The sequence below is a fragment of the Syngnathus leptorhynchus genome, chromosome 3 (assembly GCF_054491065.1).
Source record: "Syngnathus leptorhynchus isolate UIUO chromosome 3, UIUO_Slep, whole genome shotgun sequence".
NCBI classification, from domain to species: Eukaryota; Metazoa; Chordata; class Actinopteri; order Syngnathiformes; family Syngnathidae; genus Syngnathus; species Syngnathus leptorhynchus.
This window is the reverse complement of record NC_141197.1, coordinates 11,442,585-11,467,972: the sequence shown is the minus strand read 5'-3', so window position 1 is coordinate 11,467,972 and position 25,388 is coordinate 11,442,585. Positions and strand designations below refer to the sequence as shown.

The window sequence follows — 25,388 nt, the reverse complement described above, 5'->3', positions numbered from 1 at the left end:
GGCACGGAATTCTGAATAGTAACATCATTAACACAACATGAGAGGCATACTGGCTATTCCACCAATGTGATCGGCCACTAATGTAAAAAGCCTGGGGTCGCCGTGACAATAAAAGAGACAATTTTGTTATTACAAGCTGGTAAACTTTTGCTTTACCAAGAATACACACGTAGGATTTCTCAGAACAAATCAGAGCGCTTGTATGGATGTGAACCGAAGGGGCCAAGCTTATGTACTTTGTCTTGATTTGAAAGACTCATGTGGGCAGAAACTATGAGGTGCGGTGAAACCTAAAGCTGCACCCTGTGGTAAACTAACATTTGTACATGAGGTTGTTTCTGGGTCTGCCATTAAAAGCAGCATGAAAGACGAGTTAAAAATGTGTGATAAACTGCCCATTTCCCATTAAATGTAGATATGGCACATTTACAAAAGACAGCCCTTTAACGTTTTACCCTCACCCATATTGATTGGCCTGTCTCGTGCTGCCAAGCCTCAACTCATCTTGACGTCTCCTCTTTATCCCTCTGTGCATGTGTGTCTGCTCAGCAGTGTCCGGCCATTCAGAACAGCACCAGTCAGATTCCCCGATCCCGAGTAAAAGGCCCTCGTCACGGTCGGAGACCTCTGAGAGCCCGCTGTCCTCGAAGCGTCCCCGGCCAGCTGAAAAGCGAGCCGCGGAGCAGGTGAGCGCCACAAATCACAGAACTTGTTGAGGAGCAGCCATGCATGCGCTTCATAAAAGTCGGACTTTTTTTGGTCTCCAATTAGTAAATCCACGTTATCAGCTTAAAACTTTAACTCCAATTAGAAGAAGTAGAACTACTTTGGATGAATTTTGTATTCATCTTGCCCAGCCCTTTCATAGTATTCGGGACTTTCTTTTCAACTCTCCTCAAAAAAATGTTCGCCTCTCTGATGCAGTCGCATTGCTAATTGTGTATAAGGTGGAAAATCAATAAGGTATTTGACAGATGAGAGCACTTTGAAGTGGGTGCCAAGAGTGAGTGGTTCTCACTATTACACACTTGTCTGTGATCAGAGGAATCTGGTTGCTTGAGGGAAGGCTTGCCTCACCCTACCCTCCTCATCTTCAGCTTCTCTTCTCTCACAAAGCCATTTCACCCTATTAACTGTGTGAACGCACCCCACCCCATCTCAACAGCTTGTCTATCTACTTTGATTCAGATGTACCAGTGCCCTTACTGCAAGTTCACCAACACGGACCTGAACCGTCTCAGAATGCACGTGATGACGCAGCACTCTGTCCAGCCCATGTTACGCTGCCCGCTGTGCCAGGACATGCTCAACAACAAGATCCACCTGCAGTTTCACCTCACGCACCTGCACAGTGTCGCGCCCGACTGTGTTGACAAGCTCATCGCCACAGTAAGTCCATAACATCGAGAACAAGTTCTCTTTTATTCAGGGGTTTGAAAAGCTTGTGTTATTTGTTATGCTTGTGCGTAGGTTATTCAAAGTGATTTATTGTCATCAACCTGCGTCAGGGGAAATTGATTACAATTGAGTACGGTGGATATAAAAAGTCCACAATACAGACTTAAAGTTGCAGCGAGTCAGATAAATGCAGAACAGGGCAAGAAAACACACAAAACGGACACGTTAAGTATTGTATGGCCATTACACACACAAGAAGTAAAAATAAAGTAAATATACGTTAGATTCGCTTTACTATATCGGAAAATGTCTGTTGGACCTTTTCTCCATTCATCCAGAAGAATATTTGTGATGTAAGACGTCACAAATATTGGCTCACAATGTATGTTTTAGTAAAACCCAAAAGGGTGTTCCATGTTTTTTAATTCTTTGACACCAACCTCATTCAAGTGGGCAGGAAAAGAAAAGGGCCTCACCTCAAAACTGTTCAGAAGATGAATACTTTAGGCTCAGTGGGAACTACAACCCCAACCCCAGAATGATTGATTAATTAATTAATCGGGCAGCCTGCTCCTATAAACAAACAGACGGAGGGGGAGATACTGAAGCCTGTAGTTAGATTTATATCAACTGCAGTGTATTGGTGCATTGTTCTCTACTGAAAGTGGTCTCCTTGCTTCCAATAATGCTCATCAAAGGGGGAATAAAATTTTATTTGCCCCCTTTTCTTGTAAATCACTGAGCAAATCTTTGTTCTGTTCTATCTTGTACGGCTCAATAGCTGGCCGGACAATCACACAGTAAAACACTGCTCTATCTCCCGCCTGGCCACCCCCCCATCTCGAAAGTAAATGGCGAGCACATTAGTATGTTAGACTGCAATATTTATTTCTTTTATAGAGGTTGTAATGTACTGAACCACTACAGAGTAGCATGACAGAAGACCTGTAATAGGAGACACATTAAAGCCAACACATTTTTATAACTAGTGAATGCAGATGGAAAAGTACTTTATCCTTTACACTTATCCAAGGAGAGGAGCATAATTAATTTTGAAATAGGTGACTCATTTCTTGCCAGGCATGTATAATGATATGTTCTTACCTACCTTTCATCTTTTCATCATTCTATTGTCTTCACATCCCACCCAATCTACATCTATTCTCTCGACCCAAAGTCTTTCAGGGCCTTTTTCTAGGTTTCTTTTACGGACACTTTTATTCTCCCATATGGGTGTTTTCAATGTTTGAGCACAGGATTTTAATTAAAGCCTCATGCTAGTTCATCATCATATAATTGGTACAAATGTTTAATTATGCTCCCCAGCTGTTTAGAACCCGGTATTGCTGTTCTCATACTCGTGTATATGTATTTCCTAATTAAACAAAACTTTTTTTTTTTTTTTTGTAAGGGCATACAAGTTACAAACAGTTCTTTATAACACCCAACCGTCCCTCTCACTTTGTGCTTCATTATCAGTCTGTGTATGGCTGCAGCAATGAAAATGAGCTTCATTAATTCTGGGTCTGGCTGGATGATAGCCATTTTGAACTATGTTTGCCAATTAGACAGGCCAATTTAAAAGTGACCTTGGGATACTTTGTTCTTTCCTCTAATAGCCTAATAAAATAGTTGTCTCAGATCGTTCTGTTTTGTTTTTGTTTTGTGCCTCCATTCTGCCAGAAAAGAGTGAGGCACAGAAATGAACAATTCCAATATGTTGAATTTACTGATGTGTGAACGATCACATGAATCATGTTTTTTTAATTTGACTAAACTATGTTCCATAAGATTCACTCTGCTCGATTAGATTTGGTGTGGATGGTTTCAAACATTAAATGGTAATTGTTTCCCCCCTCCCTAGGTGACAGCAACCGATGTCCTACCAGCAAGCATGTTCATACCTGTTCCTGGTCCAGAAAGAGAATCTCAGAATCCCTCTCAAGCTGTTGCCAATGCTGAAGATACAACAAAACAAGCTGGTTAGTGTCTGAGTTATTTTTCTTTTTCTCAAACAAAAGACTCTCTTGTTTTTCAGGGACATTCAAATGACATTTTATATATGCTTGTAAATCCTTTTAGACTGTACGAAATTGTGTACAATAAGTTGGCGTAAGACACTTCTCAACACTCTACTTTCTCTGCAGATGGTTTAGATGCTGATCTGGAAAAGGGAGTTTCACTTCCGACAGAAACAGTCGAGGTTCGCAAGTCACCTCAAGAAGATCAACAAACAGAAAAGGATGATGCAACCGGATTCCTGTGCTGGAAGAAAGGCTGTAATCAAGTGTTCAAATCGTCCAACTCTCTGCAGATGCATTTCAATGAAGTTCACAACAAAAGGCCTCAGCTACCGGTTTCTGATCGCCATGTCTACAAGTATCGTTGTAACCAGTGTAGCTTGGCCTTCAAGACTGTGGAGAAGCTACAACTCCATTCCCAGTATCATGTGATTCGAGCAGCGACCATGTGCTGCCTCTGCCAGCGGAGCTTCAGGACGCTACAAGCCTTGAAGAAACATTTGGAAACCAGCCACCTGGAGCTTAGTGAAGCTGATATCCAGCAGCTGTACGGGGGCTTACTGATGAACGGTGACATTATGGTCATGGGTGACCCAGCCCTTGGTGACGAACATGGAGGTCTGGGAGAAGATGACAAAGAGGGGGATGAGAGTGACCAAGAGGAAAAGCAAAGTCCTACAGGCAGTGAATCTGGCTCACTGCTGGAAGATTCTGGATCTGAACCAAAACGTGCTTTGCCATTCAGAAAAGGCCCCAACTTCACGATGGAGAAATTCTTAGATCCATCTCGTCCATTCAAGTGCACTGTCTGTAAAGAGTCCTTCACACAGAAGAATATCCTTTTGGTGCACTATAACTCTGTCTCCCACCTGCACAAGGTGAAGAGAGCTCTTCAGGAGTCTACCACTGGTCAGCCGGAGCCGACGAGCAGCCCTGACAACAAGCCCTTCAAGTGTGGCACTTGTAATGTGGCATATAGCCAGAGTTCCACTTTGGAGATCCACATGCGCTCCGTCCTACACCAAACAAAAGCGAGGGCGGCTAAACTTGAAGCCGCGGGAGGGATCACTAGCTCTGCAAGTGCTACGGGAGGGACCATCAGCACTTCAACGGCAAGTCCAGGCCCAGCAAGCAACTCAACAACAAACTCTACCAACCATGGCACTTCTGGGTCTCAAACGGCTCAGAATATTCTTGGAGGAAACCACACCTCCCAGAGTCATAGCCACGAGACTAGCAGCTCAGTTACCAGCCAGTCCTCATCATCAGAAAACAATGAAGTAAAAAAGGCTAAATATGGAGATATGCTGTCTTCACGAGGACAACAACAACTTCAACAACAACAACAACAACAACAACAACAACAACAGCAACAACAGCAGCAATTAGCTCACGCTCAAGCCCAAGCTCAGCTTCAGCAAGAGCTCCAGCAGCAGGCTGCTATTCTGCAATCACAGCTCTTTAACCCAGCACTTCTACAGCACTTCCCCATGACCACTGATGCACTTCTCCCTTTACAGCAACAGCAGTTGCTGTTTCCTTTCTACATCCCTGGAGCAGAATTTCAGCTAAACCCAGAGATTAACATCAGTAATTCAGCACTTGGCCTAACAGGAGCAACCACCGCCTCGCTGCTAGAAGATCTAAAGAACTCAGCTCAACAGAGCTGCTTGCAGCAGCAACTGATGCATCACCACCTTCAGCAGCAAGTGCAACAGCATCAACAGCAGCAGCAGCAGCTGCTGCAGCAGCAGCAGGCACAGCCTCACTCACAGGCACAGGGACAGATGGCATTGCTGCAACAGAGTGCTTCGCTCCACCAGCAGATTGAAAAAAAGCAGAAGCCTCCATCCTCACAAAGTGAGAAAGATATTCAGAGAGACAGAGATGCGACTGAAAAGAACGAGGATGTCAACAAAGATTCAATGGAAAAACTAAAGGAAAAGAAGGACATTCAACACATTTCAACTAGTATTAACCATGACTCTGGCTTACTTCCGCCAAGGATTGCTTCAGATGCTCGTGGAAACGCAACCAAAGCCCTGCTCGAAAATTTTGGGTTTGAGTTAGTTATTCAGTATAATGAAAATAAACAAAAAGCCCAGAAAAGGGGAACTGGGCCAACAGGATCAAGTGGACCAGGTGGGATCACAAGAGTGGTGGATCCCATTGAGGGATTGGAGAAACTGGAATGTGAAGCCTGTGGCAAGCTGTTTTCAAACATACTGATTCTAAAGAGCCACCAGGAGCATATCCACCAGGCTTTTTTCCCATTTCGATCCCTTGAGAGATTCGCTAAGGAATACAGAGAGAATTACGATAAACTATATCCACTGAGACCTCCTACACCAGAGGCTGCTCCAGCTCCTCCACCTCCTCCCCCACCCCCTCCGCCCCAAAGAGCTCCAACACCAAATATTCCTGTGTCTGCAGCTGCACTCACACCTCCAACTGTACCTACTCCACAGCCTCCAGTTCCAATGCCACAAATTCCCATGCCAATGGATTTGCCGATCTTTTCACCACTAATGATGCAGTCCATGTCACTCCAGTCTTTGCCCAACCAGTTAACTCCTCAGCTGTCCTCTGTTGAACCCAGTCTGGCCTCAGACTTGGCCCAGCTTTACCAACAACAGCTCACCCCGGCCATGCTGCAGCAGCAACAGAATAAGAGGCCACGGACACGCATTACAGATGATCAGCTTCGGGTTCTGCGACAGTACTTTGATATAAACAATTCGCCCAATGAAGATCAAATTAAAGAAATGGCAGATAAATCAGGACTGCAGCAAAAAGTCATAAAGCACTGGTTCAGAAACACGCTTTTCAAAGAGAGACAACGCAATAAAGACTCGCCATACAACTTCAATAACCCACCAACCACAACACTTGATGATACCAAAATTGATTCTAAACCGCCTTCACCTGAACCACAGAAGCAAGACTTCTATGGAAGTAAGAGATCTTCTAGAACTCGATTTACAGACTACCAGCTGAGAATTTTACAAGATTTCTTTGATGCCAATGCTTATCCAAAGGACGATGAGTTTGAACAGCTTTCCAACCTTTTGAGCCTCCCCACTCGTGTCATTGTTGTCTGGTTCCAAAATGCTCGCCAGAAGGCAAGAAAGAATTATGAAAACCAGACTGATGGTGGGAAAGATGGAGAGAGACGGGAACTTTCAAATGACCGGTATATTCGCACCTCAAATCTGAACTACCAGTGCAAAAAATGCAACTTGGTCTTCCAGAGAATATTTGATCTCATAAAACATCAAAAGAAGTTGTGCTACAAAGATGAAGATGAGGATGGACAGTATGACAGCCAAAATGAAGATTCAGTTGATCTTTCTAATGATTGTTACACGCCATCTGGTTCCTCTTGCCATACCCCAATGCCTTCTTCTTCAAGTCTCTGTCCACTTCCACCTACACCTTCTGCATTCTCACATCTCCCTACTGCTGATAAGGAGGAGGCGTCACCAGCAACCACCTCAAACCTCCATGAGGAGAAATCAAAAGATGTACCTGACATTTCAACCGATTCCCCAAATAAGACGTCAATTAAGCAGGAAAATGTACCCCAACCTCAATCAGATTCACAAAAGCATAGACATCAGAGAGAAGAGAATATCCAACCTATTTCAAAGCCCAACAAACATTCGTCTTCTTCCTTCACTCAACAGCAACTGCAGTGTGGTCCGTCAGCTTCTCAGACAAGCCAGCCCCCCTCCCAAAGCTCTCACTTGAGCCACAATCCCCACATGAGTTCGGCTCCACAACAAATGGCACAGCAGCTCATCCCATACCAGTGTGATCAGTGCAAGATTGGCTTCCCCTCCTTTGAGCACTGGCAAGAGCACCAGCAATTACACTTCCTCTCTGTGCAGAATCAGTTCATCCACCCACAATTCATTGACCGCTCAATGGACATGCCTTTCATGCTATTTGACCCGAGCAATCCTCTCCTGGCAGGCCAGTTACTCTCTGGGACAATGCCCCAGATCCCCAGCAGCTCTGCCACTTCTCCATCCACCCCCACATCCACAATGAACTCCCTGAAGAGGAAGTTGGAGGAAAAAGCTGGCACAAGCCCAGGAGAGAATGACAGCACAAACAGTGAAGAGCCACATCGAGACAAGCGGCTTAGAACCACCATCACGCCTGAGCAGCTCGAGATTCTTTATCAGAAGTACCTATTGGACTCTAATCCGACGCGTAAAATGCTTGACCACATTGCACATGAGGTGGGGCTGAAAAAGAGAGTAGTGCAAGTCTGGTTTCAGAATACTAGAGCACGGGAGAGAAAAGGCCAGTTCAGAGCCGTGGGGCCAGCTCAAGCTCATCGGAGGTGCCCCTTCTGTAGAGCTCTTTTTAAAGCAAAAACTGCCCTTGAGGCACACATTCGCTCTCGTCACTGGCACGAAGCCAAACGTGCTGGTTATAATTTAACCCTCTCTGGTATGTTACCTGACCACGAAGGGATCCAATTAAAGTTGGATGCCTTGGAGACATCAGCCTATTCACAAATGTCATCTTCAAATGTGGATGGACAAAGCTCTTCCATGTCTCCCGTGAATCGAGGAATGGATTTGTCTCCCAGGGCTCTTCTGAGTCCTTCGTCGATTAAAGTTGAAGGAATGGAAGATTTTGATGGTTCGGCCATGTCTGCTGTGAACCTTAGCTTTGATCAAAACAAACTGGATAATGACGACTGTTCCTCTGTTAATACGGCCATCACAGATACAACTACAGGTGATGAGGCTAATGCTGATAATGATAGTGCTGATGCAAAACACAGCCAGAGTAGTAGTGACTACCTGCCTAAGCCTGGGGGCAGTGTCCCCATCCTTGAAAACGATGACCAAATGTCCTCAGGGCTCGTAAGCCCTGCTACAAGCTATTATGCTAAGGACTGTGAAAATGAACATATAATTGACCACAGTGAGACATCCAGTCTGGCGGATCCTTGTTCGCCAAGTCCCGGAGCTTCAGGCACCAGGAGCATCGACAGCGGTGATCGTCCTGGTCAAAAGCGCTTCCGAACCCAGATGACAAACCTCCAACTCAAAGTGTTGAAGTCCTGTTTTAATGATTACAGGACTCCTACCATGTTGGAATGTGAGGTACTTGGCAATGATATTGGACTTCCAAAGAGAGTGGTTCAGGTATGGTTTCAAAATGCCCGTGCCAAGGAAAAAAAGGCAAAGCTCAACATGGCCAAGCACTTTGGAATAAATCAGACATCCTATGAGGGGCCGAAAACTGAATGCACTTTGTGTGGTGTTAAGTACAGTGCCCGCCTCTCTGTTCGCGATCACATATTCTCCCAGCAGCATATCTCCAAGGTTAAGGATACCATTGGCAGTCAGATTGACAAAGAAAAAGAATACTTTGACCCAGCCACTGTCCGTCAACTCATGGCTCAGCAAGAGATGGACCGTATTAAGAAGGCCAATGAAGTTTTAGGATTGGCACAGCAGCAGGCCATGCAGCAACAAGGAATGTTTGATAACCCTGCAATGCAGGCGCTGAATCTCCAGTCAGCCTATTCCAATCTACAAGGCATTCCACCTGTCCTCTTGCCAGGGGTTGGAAGCCCCTCTCTTTCCAGCTTTAATTCGTCTAACTCAGGTATGTTGCTGTTTTTTCTGTTTTCTTTGGATTTTTGTTTGTTTGTTTGTTTGTTTGTTTGTTTTGGCCTGCTATGACGACAATTCAAATATTCAATATAATAATAGTAATCACAGTTTAAAACATACACAAAGTGCGATTGAAGTACCGCTAACGTTATTCTTTTATAAGAAAATGTACTGTACAAGAATACGTTATCAAATACAACAAATTTGTAACACCAAGCCACAGAAGCAGAGCAATCATGGTCCACAAATTGAATCTTGCTCCATTTAGTGTATTCCCACGACTGTATATTCCTTTGAAAAAAAGCCTGTATATAAACCCTTGAAGGAAAATATTTACTTGGCAATTGGATTTTAGATAACACATACACGTAAGAGCAAAGTTACACGTGCATATGAGTTGATACTCCGATCAAATAAATGTTATTTCTTAAAGGGGATACTCCTACCTGAACTCAGTTAACTGTTGTTCTGTTTTTTGCACTACCAATCTGCAGCTTTAACTCCTCCTAAACCTTCAAACCTACTAAACATGCCTGGTGCCAGTGTTCCCTCGCCAAGCTTGCCAACATCTGGATTGCCCAACAAGCCTCCCTCATCATCATCTCTGTCCACATCGAGCCCAGCGCAGACGAATACATCCGCGTCCCACTCGAGCCCCGCCTCTACATCCAACTCCATTTCCTCAAGCACCCCGTCCGTCTCCCGGCCCGAACACTCCAAAGAGCGTGAAGTTGAGAGGTTGAGAGAAAAGGAGAAGCCCAAGGAAAAGCCAGAGAAGCCCTCAACCCCGTCATCAACTGGAAGTACCCCTGCTCCTTCTACTTCTGCTGCCAGCGCCAAGAAGGAAAAGCCGGACCCAGCTGTTCCCGCCACCTCGATGCCTACACCCGGCATGGAATACGTGGTGGATCCTGCCCAGCTACAAGCCCTGCAGGCTGCCTTGGCTTCAGACCCTACAGCTCTTCTCACAAACCAGTTCCTTCCCTACTTCATGCCTGGCTTTTCTCCATACTACAGCCCACAGATCCCCGGCGCTCTCCAAGGTGGTTACCTGCAACCAATGTATGGTATGGAAAGTCTCTTCCCCTACAACCCTGCATTGTCACAAGCACTGATGGGCCTGTCTCCGGGATCCCTGCTGCAGCATTACCAGCAATATCAGCAGAGCTTGCAGGAAGCACTACAACAGCAGCAGCGGCAGCTTCAGCAGATCCAGCAACCCAAGGCGAGCCAAACTCAAGCTCACCCTAAATCGTCGGGGGATCGGAAAGAAGCGGCCAGAGATCAGGTGAAAACAGAGGCGCAAAAGGGCAACCGCCACAGCACATCTAACACATCTTCCACCTCCTCCACTCATAACGCATCCGCTGAACAGAATGAGTTGGATGGCAAAGCTGTGGACCCTCATCTAGACCAGTTCATCGTCCCCAAGTCGCAGTATAAACTGGCATGCCGGAAGTGTCAAGCAGTTTTCACCAAGGAAGAAGCGGCTATTAGCCACCTTAAGTCCAACTGTTTTTTCGGTCAGTCTGTGGCAAACCTGCAAGAGATGTTGCTGCGGGTCCCCAGTGGCGTAGGTGCAGGGGTTGGAAGTCTCTACGACTGCCTGGCTTGTGACACTACGTTGGATGGGGAAAAAGCGCTCGGTCAACATCTGGAATCAGCTTTGCACAAACACAGAACAATCAAGCGATCAGCCAGAAATGCCAAAGAGCACGCTACTAGTTTATTACCTCACTCTTCAGCCTGCTTCCCCACTCCTAACACCACATCTACCTCGCAGTCTGCCACTCATCCCATCAGCAGTCCCACTCCGCCACCAACGACATCAGCTACCATGCCATCATCTGCCGGGTCCACCCCCCTTTGCTCCTCCTCCTCCACTACAGAGCTCAACGCCACAGCCGCCAGCAAATCCTGGCCCCAGGCCCCTTTCTCCAGAGCTTTAGTCGGCAAGCCCAATGCCAGTCCCTCCTATGCTTCCTCCCTGTTTCCTCCAGCGTCCTCACCCTCAACGGTTACCTCAAGTTCATTGAGCACCTCAGGAGTTCAGACCTCGATACCAACAGACGTCTTTACTGACGAGTCTGACTCTGACAGCAGTCAGAAGTCGGCAGACAGACTGGGCAGGACGGCGGACGAGCCGCAGCAACCTGGCTTTGTCAAAGACAGTACTTGTAGTAGTAATCTCGCTAGTGTAGGAACAGACTCCATCAGATTGTAAAAGAGCTTTCGTTGATGGACAATGTTTAAAAAAAAGACAAAAATGAAAAAAAAAAACACAAATGGAAAAAAATCAGAAAAAGCAGCAATGTTAAATACGTTAAAGGTATACAAACCAATTTCAGAAAAAAAAAAAGATGTAAAGACTTACTGCAATTCCAAAGCTTGTAACCAAAAACTTAATGTTAGTGGATTGTTTTCCCATATCAACATGCTGGTTTCCATTATGTTTTGTTTTGTTCAACTGAAACACACGCATATTAATAATATATGAGAAGAGAAAAGAGTAATGAGGAGGAATGCTGACAAATGGCCCAAGAAACCCTTTGAAAAATTCTGAGTAGAGAAGATACCCTTTTGTTTAGTAATAATTTATATTTAATAGCACACTCACAAAAAGCCAGTATGTACTGTATGGGAGAATAGTCCGGTCCATGTTCTTGCTATTTAAGCATTCAGATACCAATGGCTTGCAAAAGTAAAATAATAATGTAATGTCTATTTTATTCTCAGGTCAATGGCTCGCAAATGTTTTGTTCTGTTACACAAACCCATGTTTGACATGCTTGTTTTTCTTCATATCTTGATTACCCACAACATTTTAATTGGAGTGGAAATTAATAAGGCATTTTTATGGGCATTAAAATGGCAGATAATTGGCTGAGTTTTACTGTTGAACAAAAGAATAGATGGGAGAAGAATTGTTATCCATTCATACAAAGAGACCATTGCAGACATATAAATGGGCCATGAATAATTGAGTTTTTAAAGGAAACAAAAAAAAAACCCATCCCTCTGTATTTATAAAGGTTCCAGATATTGTGGTGTTATGTAGATTGCTGGATTGGAAGTGAATTGAAGCAGTTTGGTAGCCTGATTTTTTTTGTGTGTACATTTAGCTTTTGTATTGTCCAACTTTAAGACACTTCATTTGATGTTGTCTTGATCATTCCGATAGATTAGATGATGGGCAATGGGTAATTTATCCAAATGATGTTTCTGTCTCATTCACAGCCTTCTTGGGAGATATTCATCCAGATTCCTCTCCTGACAAGGAAGGAACCGCTTTAAGCGTTATTTAAAACGTATGGGTCAGTTGGTACTGCATCCATCAACTGGATGAAAACAAGTTGTGAGTGGAATAATGAAATTCTAATTGTATTTAATTTTTTTTGGTTACCTTCGTGCACTTATTACTGTCTGACTCCCATTTCTCACTCTGTTCTTCTCCCCGCACTTATTTCCCTTGGCTGTCCTGTATTTGTAGACGCGATGCAGGTCCTCTATGTGGCTACACCTTTTATTTTGTTGTCATTCATGCAAATGAAAAAAAGAATACTAATAATAATTCTCACGCTTTAAGACAAAAAGAAAATCCAAAGACTGAACACTTTTCACCATTGGTGCATAAAGATGAGAAAAGAGGCTTCTTTATACTTGATAATTTGTTGCTGTTTTTAAAGGAAAGAAAACAAAGTTTTAAAAGATAAAGGAGTACGCATCAGAGTTACCGTTTTTGCTTCCTTGCAAGCAAACGGGTGGCTTTTTTACGTAGATACCAAAAACCAAAAAGGGCCCTCGTCCTTGCATTGTGGAGTAGCACCGTTACAGAGCCATTGCAGTTTGTAAGATAGTTACGAATCTTTGTTTGACTTTTGACACATTCAAATGTCAATTTTTTTTTTTTAAAGATCATGTATTAGGTCTGGTCTTTGAGGACATACATTTTGCTGCTAATGTAAAATTTTGAAAGGAAAAAAAAACCTAGATGCATGCTCATTTTGCTTTTGGCGAAGCTTTAACAAAAACAAACAATAAACCAATTTCTTGCCTCTCTGCAACACCTTTTTTGTTTCTTGTTGCAAAAACGGAACTTTGAAGACTGTGAATATGTATGTTCCAAAGGACATTTTTGCTGATTTCTCTTTTTTCTTTTGGACAGACCAATGTTTTGAAGCCAATGATCTATGACGTTTGTGAAGAACGGTGCATTCCAAATACCACAATGTTATTTTCTTTGTTTAAACGCAAGGACTGATCTTTTGTCATTTGAATTCTTTTAAGTGTCAATCTATTTTCACTCCACTGTTGTGTAAATTTTTACTGAAAGATCCATCTGTGCAGACGTGGAACACTCACTCCATCCAGTCGAGATTGTTGCTTACTTGTTTGGCAAGTAATGGTGGTTACCAAAAAGTGTATATAATACATCTGGTACTGATGTGTCTCCTAGGTTTTAATCATATTTTTGCCAGTCAACATAAAACTAGTTTCAAAAAAGGCGAGTGATAGCTTTTTACCTGCGGTGTGATTGCCCTCCACCCCCCGCCCTACTCCCTCGCAGGGAAATCCAGCAATGACTTGTCCCACGTGTAAGCAGGGTGCCACTTTTACGCATCGATTACAGGTCTTGAGGGGCATCTTCATTCCAAAGCATTCTTTCTGGTCGCTAGGAGTTTTTTTTGGAGATGTCCCTTGGTTCAAACGACTAGGAGGCTTTCATGTCCCAAAGAAGTTACCCACTTGATCGTATCGCAATGGAAACGGATGTGCATAGGTACCCCCGTCCTTTCAGTGATAACAAACAAAAATGTATATTTTTTCAACCAAAACCAAGACTTATTTAAATTTGTGGACAACCTCTTTTTGACCAATATTGTACAGCCAATTTATATAGATATATGTATACGCCCCAATGATCTTAATGCCTTTTGGTGTTGATACCATAGCATGTTGTTCAAAGCAATGATTGACTCTCCAAGCTTGCCACTTCTGGAAAATTCTGTCTCCCTGAAATTGTGTACTTTTTGATTTCATAAATTAAGTTATATTGTTTTTCTCCCTTAAATATATTTTAATTTCCCTATACTGTCAAACATGTATTTCAGTTTTCCTATAAGTATTTGTATGTTTTTGTGGTCTGTGTATATAATTTTTCAATCATAAATTAACACTAGATTTGAATTAAGTTTTTAAAATTAGGAAACAAATCCAAAAATATGTCCCAGTCACTTTATTTAGTCTTTTTTTTTTTTAATATATAAAATTGTTTCAAAGCTATTTCAAATATATCTTATTTCCAAAGTTCAAGGGTAATCATGTTGGCTCTTGTATAGAGGAAAGATCAATCCCTACATCAGATGCACCCAGCATGGCCTGTATGTGAATTAGAAAGCGTGTGCGTATGTGTTTCATAAGAGCCAATTAATTTCCCCCTTGTATTTTGTGTTAGACATCAAAACAAAGCAAGCCGCAATTGAGAGTAATTGAGAAAATCTAATGATCAAAGTGACTGTGGTAGCTTTTACTCCGATTGATCACATGAATGTGGCAAAAGCTTTATGCAGTCAACAAAAGAACATTTGTACACCCCCGCCCCCCGAAAAAAAGTGTATATTTTATCAAAATGTTTTTGTGGGTATCTGCCTCCACAATACTTACATTGGGATATTTGATGGACATTCAAAAAGCAACAAGGTTATGCCGTAGAGGTCATCTTTGCCCACTGTGAAAAGGCGCGTGTACCAGTATACAGATACAAATATATTTAAATCAAGACATCCATTTTTGTTTGTTTCTGAGATGAAGAAGGACTGAAAAGAAACAAAAAAAAGACTCTGGGAATCTTTGGAGCTCTTATCAGGAGGACACGAGGGGCCGTGGGCACACCGAAACTGGGCATGGGAGCCGAGGGCAGGCTCCGAAACAGCTTTAAATACCACCTCCTTATCTGATTAGTGTCGACGAGAATGGACTCTGGAACCGATGGACGTTGTGTGACAGAGACAGACAGACAGAGAGAGAGAGAACAGAATCTTGACTGCAGCTGCTCTTTCCTCTTTTCTTTCTTCCCATCTGCCTCCGCTTCTGACCCTTTGATGGATGTTTCCCCAAATTTCAGGAAAGGACGGACAGAGACGCTGGCCTCTTTCCCCTCCTCCACGTTGCTACCTGTCTCCGTTTCCCCTCCACTTGTCTTTGGTAGACAAGTAAAGCTCTCAAGTCACGCGGCAGCTCGTCCCTCTCTCTGTTGGTTATGTGGTCAAAGAAAAAAGAGAAAAATTAACAGCAGAGGGTGGGGTTGGGTTCTCCAAACTGTCATTTCTTGGAAAAAGAGGCAGTTGTACACTTAAAGAAAAGCGTATTAACCAAAATCAACAACCAAACTAACAACCAAACAACCATTTGCTCCAACGTCAAAGATGAACTGTTACTTGGGGCGATCTGTTCCTTTTGTGACTTCTGGTGCCACAATTGTTCCTTTTGGTTTCTTCTTTTTTTTTTTTTTTTTTTAGACTTTCTTTTTTTTGTTTCCTTAAATGACTCCTCGTTCGAGCCTCATAAGCATGGCTCTGGGGCTCCAGGCAGCCCGGCTGAGGGTAGAAAAAAAAACAGCCTTGCAATGTACAAAAAAGAGCAAGTTAAACCAAAAATGTTGTTCTTGATGTCTTTTCTATACTGTAGTCTTGTTAGCTTTTTTGTTACTGTAATTATATGATGAAGATTTCCAGACTGTACCAAATGACATGGAAACTGACATACATACAAACCACATGGAACTTCAGACTTTTAAAGAAACTTTTGTCACAAAACCTTGTTGTCCTAGTTAAGTTGATTGTAGATGTTAATTGAATATACTCCTTTGAAAATATTTCATCAAGTATGTTTCTTGCTCATTGTGATACATTAAAATAAGTATGAGCATAGACTCTTGGGCTTTGGACTCATTCTTCTTTTTTCTGATGGACTGTATGAATAAAGTGATTCACACCTCATACTTGAGTCTGTAAAACATTACTTGCAATATAAAAAGAAAATATACATTCCATTCTCCATTCAAATACATTTCGGGTATTTTTTTCTATAAGTAGTCACTCATTGGACAGCCATAACGTACAGCTCAGTTTCTTGTTCCTTTACTAAGAAAATGTTCACTTTTGATTGACATAACACATTCCTTGGGCATCCTGTGGGCCAGTATGACTACAAAATAAACTATTTTTTTTATACATTACATACATACATTTATATTTTTTTTGTCTTACACCCTACGGAAATTCATATTGTGCAGACCGAATGAGGTGTCCAATATTTTGACAACTCAGTTTGATCAATTTTACTGTTTGAAGATGAGGTGTAATTATTTGATTTTAAGCTTCAAACATTGACGCAGAGTAGTTAAAAGGAGCTTTTGGTTAATCAACTAATTGGTCCAACCTTAGTGGCAAGTAGTAGCCTTTGACCTAAATATTGAATTACTGGTATTATAAGTAATTTTATTTTTTTATTCATTGATTTGTTTGTCTTTTCTTTGCTGACATTAACTTGCCACAACTGTGTCCACATGACAATTTATCTAGTCAATCAATGTAAAAATTCACTGCTATACCCATGATTGAACTTAACAAAAGCGGATCGCAACAGGACCTAAATGTTTTCATAGAAGAGCTTATGCAACTTCTATTTAAAGGTGCTGCAGATGATTTCTTTGAAATATGTGAAAACAGATCAAAAGAGAGTTTTAAGGAAACCTAAACCTCCAAAGAAGAGGGCAGCCTTTCTTGAGCAAAAGGCGAGATTCACTGGCCATGTTGAGCCAATTAACACACAAGGGCACATCCCAAATGAATTAAAAACACCCTAATCTGATCTGTGTGAAAAGCAAGGCCATTTCCTTCACAGGCCAGGACCAGATGGCACTCACACTGTGATAGTGCATTGAAACAGGCCAGACCAAGTCACACTGTGAAATTGGGTTAGCGCCTCGGCCTAACACAGGCCTTGGGCAGTGTGAGGAGAATAGCCCACCTCTGTAATACTTGCTCCCATATTTAATTATAATTCTCAATAACTCATTCATTGTTCGTCAGTATGGGTTCCACCTTTCAGCTGTCAATTTTTGACATATTCCAAAAAATACATATGAAATACAAAAGCCAAGCATGGCTATTTTAGATTGCGTTTTAACCATGATAGCTAGATGAGATTAGCCTGCAGGGCACTCCTTAAAATACTGTACTGTATTGAGAAAAACAATATCCAAACCTTGGGTAAATGCGGAGTTGACAATATGATAAACCTTTGTAATATGTGGTATAATTACTATCATATTTCAGTATATAATATATACGTATATTGTCTTTTTAATTATTACTTTTGTAAATGAACCCATCCATCACTGTTACAGTACATTTGCATGTTGTGGAGTGATGCACCAAATTTAGCAAATGAAGTGTGATTAAAAAAATAAAGGCTTGCACTCTAGTATGCACTGTGATGTAACAGTATCACCCTAAATGTCTTCTTTTTTTCCCCAGTATAATGGGTTTAGGATTGATTGATATAGACAGAGGCAGAACTGGTAAGGAGTACAAAATATCCCACTTAGAAAAGAAAAAGTCCTTGCCAACCTCAATAAGCATGTTGCCCATTTGACTTTAGTTAATTATGCGTCCGATAGCCAAGTTTGAGAAACCCCAAGGATGTTCATGGCAGGGGCACAGCCAAAGCTGAAAAGGAACCGGTGCTACAGAATCAGGAGAAAGGAGCAGAATCCACCACAGCATGACAAATGAGGAGAGCTCACTGGCTCACCAGCTCCAGAAAGGCGGCTGAGGTCCAATGCAGTCAGCGAGTACTTACCGTAAGTTTTTTGTAAAGCATTTTAATTAAAAAAAATAAAAAAATCTGAGGAACAAGCAGCAGCCAAAATGTGTCAGTTCCTTCCAGTTGGGGTCTGCTAAAACTAGTCGTGTCACATTCACACCAAGTCCAAAGTTCAAAGTTGACTATAATTTACTGTGCAGTACCTCAAGGCCCTTTCTGCATATAAAATGTTCTGCACAAGCGAGGGCATCATAATGGAGATGACTGTGAAGAACAAAGATTGATTTCAGCTGTCAAAATTTGAAATCCTAGCAAGCCATTAGTTTTCAGAGAAACGCATTGTTCGTGACCCAGTTGTGCGATTGGAGTGAGTGGCAGGTAAACTGCCTTCCCTCCAGGATCCATGCTGGGAAGGTGTGCGGCCAGTCATAGCAGGCCCAGGGCTGTGCTGCAGCATTTCCCCGTCTCTTGAACACAGGATCAAGTATCGCCGTTTTCGCAGCACCTTCTGGTTCTGTTTAACAGGAAATGAGCTCCATCAGAACAAGTCCGACCAAAACTGAGTCGGAATGGGCCCTGACAGGCGGCAATATTAGCCTGTGACGGCAGTCGGTAATTGAATGATCAGACCCCCCCCACCACCCCCATCACTCATAATGAAGAGAATATGTGCAGGGAATGTGTTTGTCCTTCTTTATCCTTTATCTGCCCCCTTTCCTTGTCTCCTTTCCCCACTTTTAGCCCTCAATAAATCATGCGTTGGAGCAGAAAGAAAGGAGAATTTGCCCCAACTTCAAAGTGCCTTTTGTGTCATTTCTGTAACCTCAATGTGATGATGCATTGAAAAGGCTTCTAGTGCGCTCCGCTTTCGAGTGCGTTCCCCTTGAAACAACGCCGCGATGACAGTGTTGTGGGAGCGCGAGTGCAAGTACATGAGAGATCAATTATTACACCTCATTCTGCTCTCGTATGCAAAATGATAATGGGTGTACCATGTCAGAGCCGAACCATCAGGTGGTGTATCCTTCCCCCCGTAAATGTGTTTCACAGATTGTCTGAGAAGAGTCTGTTAAATCCCTTTGGACGTTCAAGCTGAAGGGAAAGAATTTGGCTTCTCCTTGATCTGTCTTCAAATGTCCCTCGGTGGACATGATTTAAGAGTAATAAAACAGCAGAAAGGGGCGGAGGGGGGGCAACATGATGTCACTTTACACATGTAAACATCGCTCTCATATGGGAAGATGTTTTTAAAGAAATAGAATTAGTCTTGTGTGTTTGTGGCAAAAAAAGGATTCATTGAGGCCACGGCTGAGGAAGGCCGTTGTTATTAGGGAAGCGAGAGGCGCAGCTTGGAGGTGCAGCATCATATTTCATGTAGGATGTGAACTCCGAGACGGATTCTTAATACAATAAGTGCTTTGAGACTTGTTGGTATATAGATATTTCTCTGGCTTTTTTGGGGAGCTTTTTGTGTTTTTCAAAAACCTAACCAAAATCACTTGTAGTGTATTGCTGCTGGAATGCCTGTCAGCCTGCATGGGCCCATGACCCTGAGCTGGCTGCTATAATGATTGGAAGATGAAAGAGCCAGACCCATTCCCAGGCTGCCCTGTTAGGGGGTGCAAGCCTGTGAAATGGAGAGATAATAGAGACCAGGTGGACTGTGGATGCCTGAGACACTCCTCAGTCATTCGGAGAGTTCCTCTCAGTGAGAACGAGGGCAAACCACCACGAGTGTGATGGGCTTACGGGCCATTTCCATAACACTGTTTTTTTTGTTGTTTTTTTAAAGTGAAAACAAATTAAATTGGGAGTCCACTTTTAGGGAGTCTGAAAACTCTTTTTGTTTTTAAACTTTGTCCCAGAGTTAATCATTTTGAAAACACTGCCCTTGTGGCTCTGTGTACAATACAATGCATACACATCTTTCCAGAGATGATGCAGTAGCCTCAGTTCTCATGCGACAGACAGCGAGTGTGCATGGTCGCTCCTCGGGCAGTGGTGTGAAGTTTCACACCTGACATTCACGTCATCTGCCACAGTGTATTAACAACAATCGTCCCTGTCACTGTCTGACAAATATTTTATCCACACACACACACAAAGTGAAGACCAGTGTTGTATCTGAATGCGTTCAATGAACAAATGTTCATGAAGTCGTTCATACTTTGGATAAATGTGAACTGAAACGTGGCATATTTTAGGTTTATGAACGTTTTTGTGAAGGCGCTTATTCTGTGCTCAAAGAACGGTTTTGAACAGCAGTTCACTTTCCTTCGTGGATGTCGAGTTTTCTCTTCTTCAGCTTCAAAATAAAACCCCACTAAACACACTGTGAACGATGCTTCAATAGGTGAGAGAAAAAGGATTTGGCAATCGGCACGTGCGTCATCAAAATGCAACAAAAGTGTGATGACAGACGCTCCAGTTGATGAAAACTCATGTCGGGCGACAAGCAGCCCCAGCCACCCTTTGGGATAAAGATTTTTTAGACATAGTGATGCAACCTCTGGCCTGAAGGGTTAGGCAATTCTTAGCTTTATCAAAGACTAAAGTGTTCATTGGTGTGAATGTGAGTGTGAATCGTCGTCTACATGTGTCCACAGGGCAGGCCACCTCTTGCCCCAAAGTCAACTGAGAAGATTTGCAATTCAGCTGGACAAAGCTGTATATAAAATTGGTGGATGAATGGAGAGCTATATAGACATGTCCTGAATTTGTCTTATGATTCAATATTCAGTTTAAAATATGTGTGGGTGTGTCTTTGGTTTAGCAACAAGTCTGAACATCCAAGCACATTTTACTCTTCGTATCTGCCATTAATTTAAAGTAGAGAAAGTAAAGCAAAGGTCAGGCGGACTGACTGCGAAAAGTGTTTCTAATTGGAGCAGACAGGCTCGCATAGCTCTGCTGTAATTGCTATCTAATTAGCGGGTAGATAGCAGATTCCAACATGCCATTTAACATCAACAATTTAACCCTTAAGAGGAACACTCGGAGAAAGTATTCCAAGCAAATCCTATGGGGAAAACACTTTGTTCCATTTTTTTCCCCCCTCATTGGAAGCTCAGTAAATCAAATGGAAAGCGCCTCAAATGAGGAAAAGTCCCACTTAACGTCTTATCTCCAAGAGCTTTTACATATTAAACATTGATTACATACAAATAGCAGTGCCTTTCTTATCATCATTGTCCATTGTCTTGCAGAAATTATCCTATAATTAAACCTAACAGGGTTCTACTGAGGGCTTTTTGTCAAGTGAGTGAATTGCTCATTATTCTCACTGAATGTGGGCTAATGACAGTGGCGACATTATGAGCAAGCATGCAAGGGAGTACATGGGAATAATGCAGACAGTGTTTCACTCAGATTAATTATACAAGGAATTCTAAAACAAAAGACTACACATAGATGAAAAGGACACTTCATTAGGTACATCAATCTTAGGGTTTAAATGTGTTCAACAATGGCACCGACATAGTAATATAATACAATCGTGTATCATATAATACACTTTAATCCATTCTGGTCATTTAAAATACTTTAAATCTTCTTTCTTCATTGAATTTATTGGAAATGCCATTGATTTTAGTAAGGGAAACACAACTCTATGATAACATACCTTTTATTCTGACAAAGGTGAATACAAATTTAAAAATTAAGATTAATTCAACGTTGCTCCTATACATACAATGTAGGAGCAACATGCAGAATAGAAGATTTCGCCACCGGGTGGTAGCATTAAACATTTACATAGATACAAAAAAACACAAAATGCTTTTACTTTTCAGTTACTTTTAGTGTCTCAATACACATAAACAGTAGAATTTGTCATTCATTGCAGAGGGTAAAGAATGTGAGCATTGTTTTATTAACTGTCAACATGTGTTACTGCACCATTTGTGTGCTGTGCCATGAACTCTGTTATTACACTGCAAAAGAAAAGCAATTTGTTAGCCTGTCTGCACAAATTAGCATTAAGATGAATTGTACATGTTCATGTTATCAGATAAAAAAGTCACATGATCCTGTAATGTTAGTTACTAAGCACGATGAAGCCAAGCACTTGGTTGCAAACACACACAAAAAAGAAAATGAATAAAGCAGGTCAGCATAAGAGTGTCCCTGAGTTGTGTTTTATGTCTGCATCAGTCCATCTAAATTATTATATATTATTATAAAGCAGATCATCATAAGAGTGACCCTGAGTTGTGTTTCATGTCTGCATCAGTCCAGCTAAGTTATTACCGTACATGATGAAAAATAATATCCAGCATTATAGCTAATCACAAACACAAGAATTTATTTCATTGCAAATTTTATTTAATTGTAAACAACTAAAGCCACACACACACAAAAAACAGTTCCTCAGTCAAGCGTCCAATGAGGTGGTCTGGATGGTTTAATGTCTGTTTTTCTTCAATTGTGAATCATATGCAATTAAAGTGTAGCATTCACTGCCTGGAGCCTGTGCCCACCCCCCAGCAGCACACACTCCGATCTTTGTTCAGCTTCTTTATCATCCTCACTGTCTTCCTCATGCACACATGACACTCTCAACATATCAGGCCAAGGTCACTGAACATCTACTGCGGACTGTTGCCTCTTTCTAAATTAATGTTGCAATTAGCAACCTTGTGATAAATGTCGAGCAGTCGTCCCACACTGCTCCCCTTCCTGTGATATATTAATTTTTGACCAAAACATCCCCTCTTGACTGTCGTAACAAGGTATGATGTATTAAATCTTGGCTGTTGCTATGGCGACAGCAGCCCCCTCTTGTCATTAGAGCCACAAACAAGCAGTGGTAGCTAATGTTATTGCAGTCAACATGGAGAGGTTGTGTAGGATGTGATTTTATAACGGCATTCAATGTGAAAATAAATAAATAAAATATACTAAGTTGCATGATCTGCTAGAGGAGCTTTGCTGTGGTCTTATTATATAAGTGAATAGTTTGCTGTTACGCAACAATATTTCTGATGTCTTAGTTTCCATGCAAAATTCCTCAATGTGCTTCGTGTAGTTTAGATCAAGAGGAGTCTGCTGCTTTTCCTAACTAAATTATCCAATTGTTGTTTCTTTTCTACGAGCTACTAAACTGAGATCACATGCACAGGCAATGAAAAGTGACAAGAAATTGACTAAAGCATGGGGAATCAATGAGAAGTAAATGTGTTCCCTAAGTACAAGTGAGCAGCTGATGGCTGCCTGTGGTCTATCTCCTCTTCTTTGGTCTTCTTTTTTTCCCATCACTGTTTTACATGTAGCCACACCGTATCGTATTATCACATCTGCTAAGACACTACACGTGCACATGTGCAACAGCTATAAAATAAAATAAGAACTTCTGCTGAAAGTGATTACTTGACGATACTTCATTTTTTGTTTTCTGTTAAAATGTTAAAAGTTCTACTCTGCTCTTTGCAGGGTTTCCAACGAGTTTTAGGATCGCTAATTAGGGTTTCAAACTAGGGTTTTAAACCCAGGTTAGGGTTTCAAACTAGGTTTTAAAACTAGGGTTAGGGTTTCCAACGAGGGTTTCGAACTACTTTTAGGGTTTCTAAGATTAGGGTTTCTAATAGGCTTCCAAACTAGGGTTATGGTTTCCGACTAGGGTTTCCAACGAGTTTTAGGATCGCTAATTAGGGTTTCAAACTAGGGTTAGGGTTTCCGACAAGGGTTTTAAACCAAGGTTAGGGTTTCAAACTAGCTTTTAAAACTAGGGTTAAGGTTTCCAACGAGGGTTTCGAACTACTTTTAGGGTTTCTAAGATTAGGGTTTCTAATAGGCTTCCAAACTAGGGTTAGGGTTTCCGACTAGGGTTTCCAACGAGTTTTAGGATCGCTAATTAGGGTTTCAAACTAGGGTTAGGGTTTCCGACTAGGGTTTTAAACCAAGGTTAGGGTTTCAAAGTAGGTTTTAAAACTAGGGTTAGGGTTTCCAACGAGGGTTTTGAACTACTTTTAGGGTTTCTAAGATTAGGGTTTCTAATAGGCTCCCAAACTAGGGTTAGGGTTTCCGACTAGGGTTTCCAACGAATTTTAGGATCGCTAATTAGGGTTTCAAACTAGGGTTAGGGTTTCCGACTAGGGTTTTAAACCAAGGTTAGGGTTTCAAACTAGGTTTTAAAACTAGGGTTAGGGTTTCCAACGAGGGTTTCGAACTACTTTTAGGGTTTTTAAGATTAGGGTTTCTAACTAGGTACACTACACAAGGTAAAAAAAAAGAAAAGAATAAATAAATAAGAAAGTGTAGCGAACGATTCGGTGAACGATCCTTTTGAACAAATCTTCTGAGTGAACCGATTCTAAAGCTTCAGTTCACTTTAAACGGGAATGCACATCACTAGTACATAAGAGTGCAGACAGCCTGTAGCTTCCAGGTTGAAATAGCCAAGTGGTCAGTGACACGGGCTCTTACTTGGTAAGGCTGTGGGTCGATCCCAGGTCTGAGCATATACTCAGGTGTGCTTTTAGAGTTGGAATTATGTGTAAATACATAAGTTGGCCCAGCCCCCAAGTTGGCGGAGCAAACAAATGGATCCATTTGGATGGTGAAATCCAATAGTGTAGGGGGCTGGGCGAAGAGAGTTAGAGTTTCAAAGTAGGGTTTAAAGCTAGGGTAGGGTTTCAAAGTAGGGTAGGCAAAGGGTTAGATTTGGGTGGGCCTGATCCATTGGTGTGCTCCACCAACTTACGGGCGGGGCCACCTTATGTATTTACACATAAATAGTTGCAGTTGTTTGCATATGCGTACCATACAAAGTGAGGTTCCAATTCTAAAAGCACCCTTTGATATATGGTCAGACCTGGAATCGAACCAAGTTCTTACCAAGCAAGAGCCCTCGTCACTAACCAGTCAGCTATTTCGACCTGGCAGACCATCTTTCTGCCAAATCGTTCTATATATATTTTCACCTTGTGTAGTGTACCTATATGTAAATGAGGTGTACTAATCACAGGCCACTTCATTAGGGAAAAAGCTTAAATGAAAGTGAAAAATGCCACACCCGCCCTCACCCCCACTTTCTGATTGGCTGTTTGATCTGTGACGTCATTCAGACACTCTATTAGGTACACCGCCATTTCAGGTGTACCTAAAAACAGGCCACTTCATTAGGGAAGAATCATGGTCAAAGCTTCACGGAAAGTGAAAAGTGCCACACCCGCCCTCACCCCCACTTTCTGATTGGCTGGTTGATCTGTGACGTCATTCGGACACTTTATTAGGTACACCGCCATTTTCAGGTGTACCTAATCCCAGCCCACTTCATTAGGGACAGATCATGGTCAAAGCTTAACGGAAAGTGAAAAGTGCCACACCCGAACAACCCCCCACTTTCTGATTGGCTGTTTGATATGTGACGTCACTCGGACACTCCATTAGGTACACCGCCATTTTCAGGTGTACCTAATAACAGGCCACTTCATTAGGGACAGATCATGGTCAAAGCTTAACGGAAAGTGAAAAGTGCCACACCCGAACAACCCCCCAC

At 42.1% G+C, this 25,388-nt stretch overlaps 1 protein-coding gene across 14 annotated transcripts in view; it reads left to right on the top strand.

Moving 5' to 3' along the window:
* zfhx3b (zinc finger homeobox 3b) overlaps window positions 1–15,993 on the top strand; it is a 308,314-nt gene extending 292,321 nt beyond the window's left edge. For 13 of the 14 annotated variants that reach the window (XM_085907649.1, XM_085907647.1, XM_085907642.1 and 10 more), the window contains 5 exons: window positions 550–686; window positions 1,189–1,389; window positions 3,263–3,380; window positions 3,546–9,053; window positions 9,556–15,993. In XM_085907649.1, coding sequence (XP_085763775.1) covers window positions 550–686; window positions 1,189–1,389; window positions 3,263–3,380; window positions 3,546–9,053; window positions 9,556–11,285 — 7,694 coding nt within the window. In that variant the 3' untranslated portion in view covers window positions 11,286–15,993. The remainder of the gene's footprint in view (window positions 1–549; window positions 687–1,188; window positions 1,390–3,262; window positions 3,381–3,545; window positions 9,054–9,555) is intronic. The other variant, XM_085907655.1, reaches the window with a different exon arrangement.
* Window positions 15,994–25,388: the final 9,395 nt, after the last annotated feature.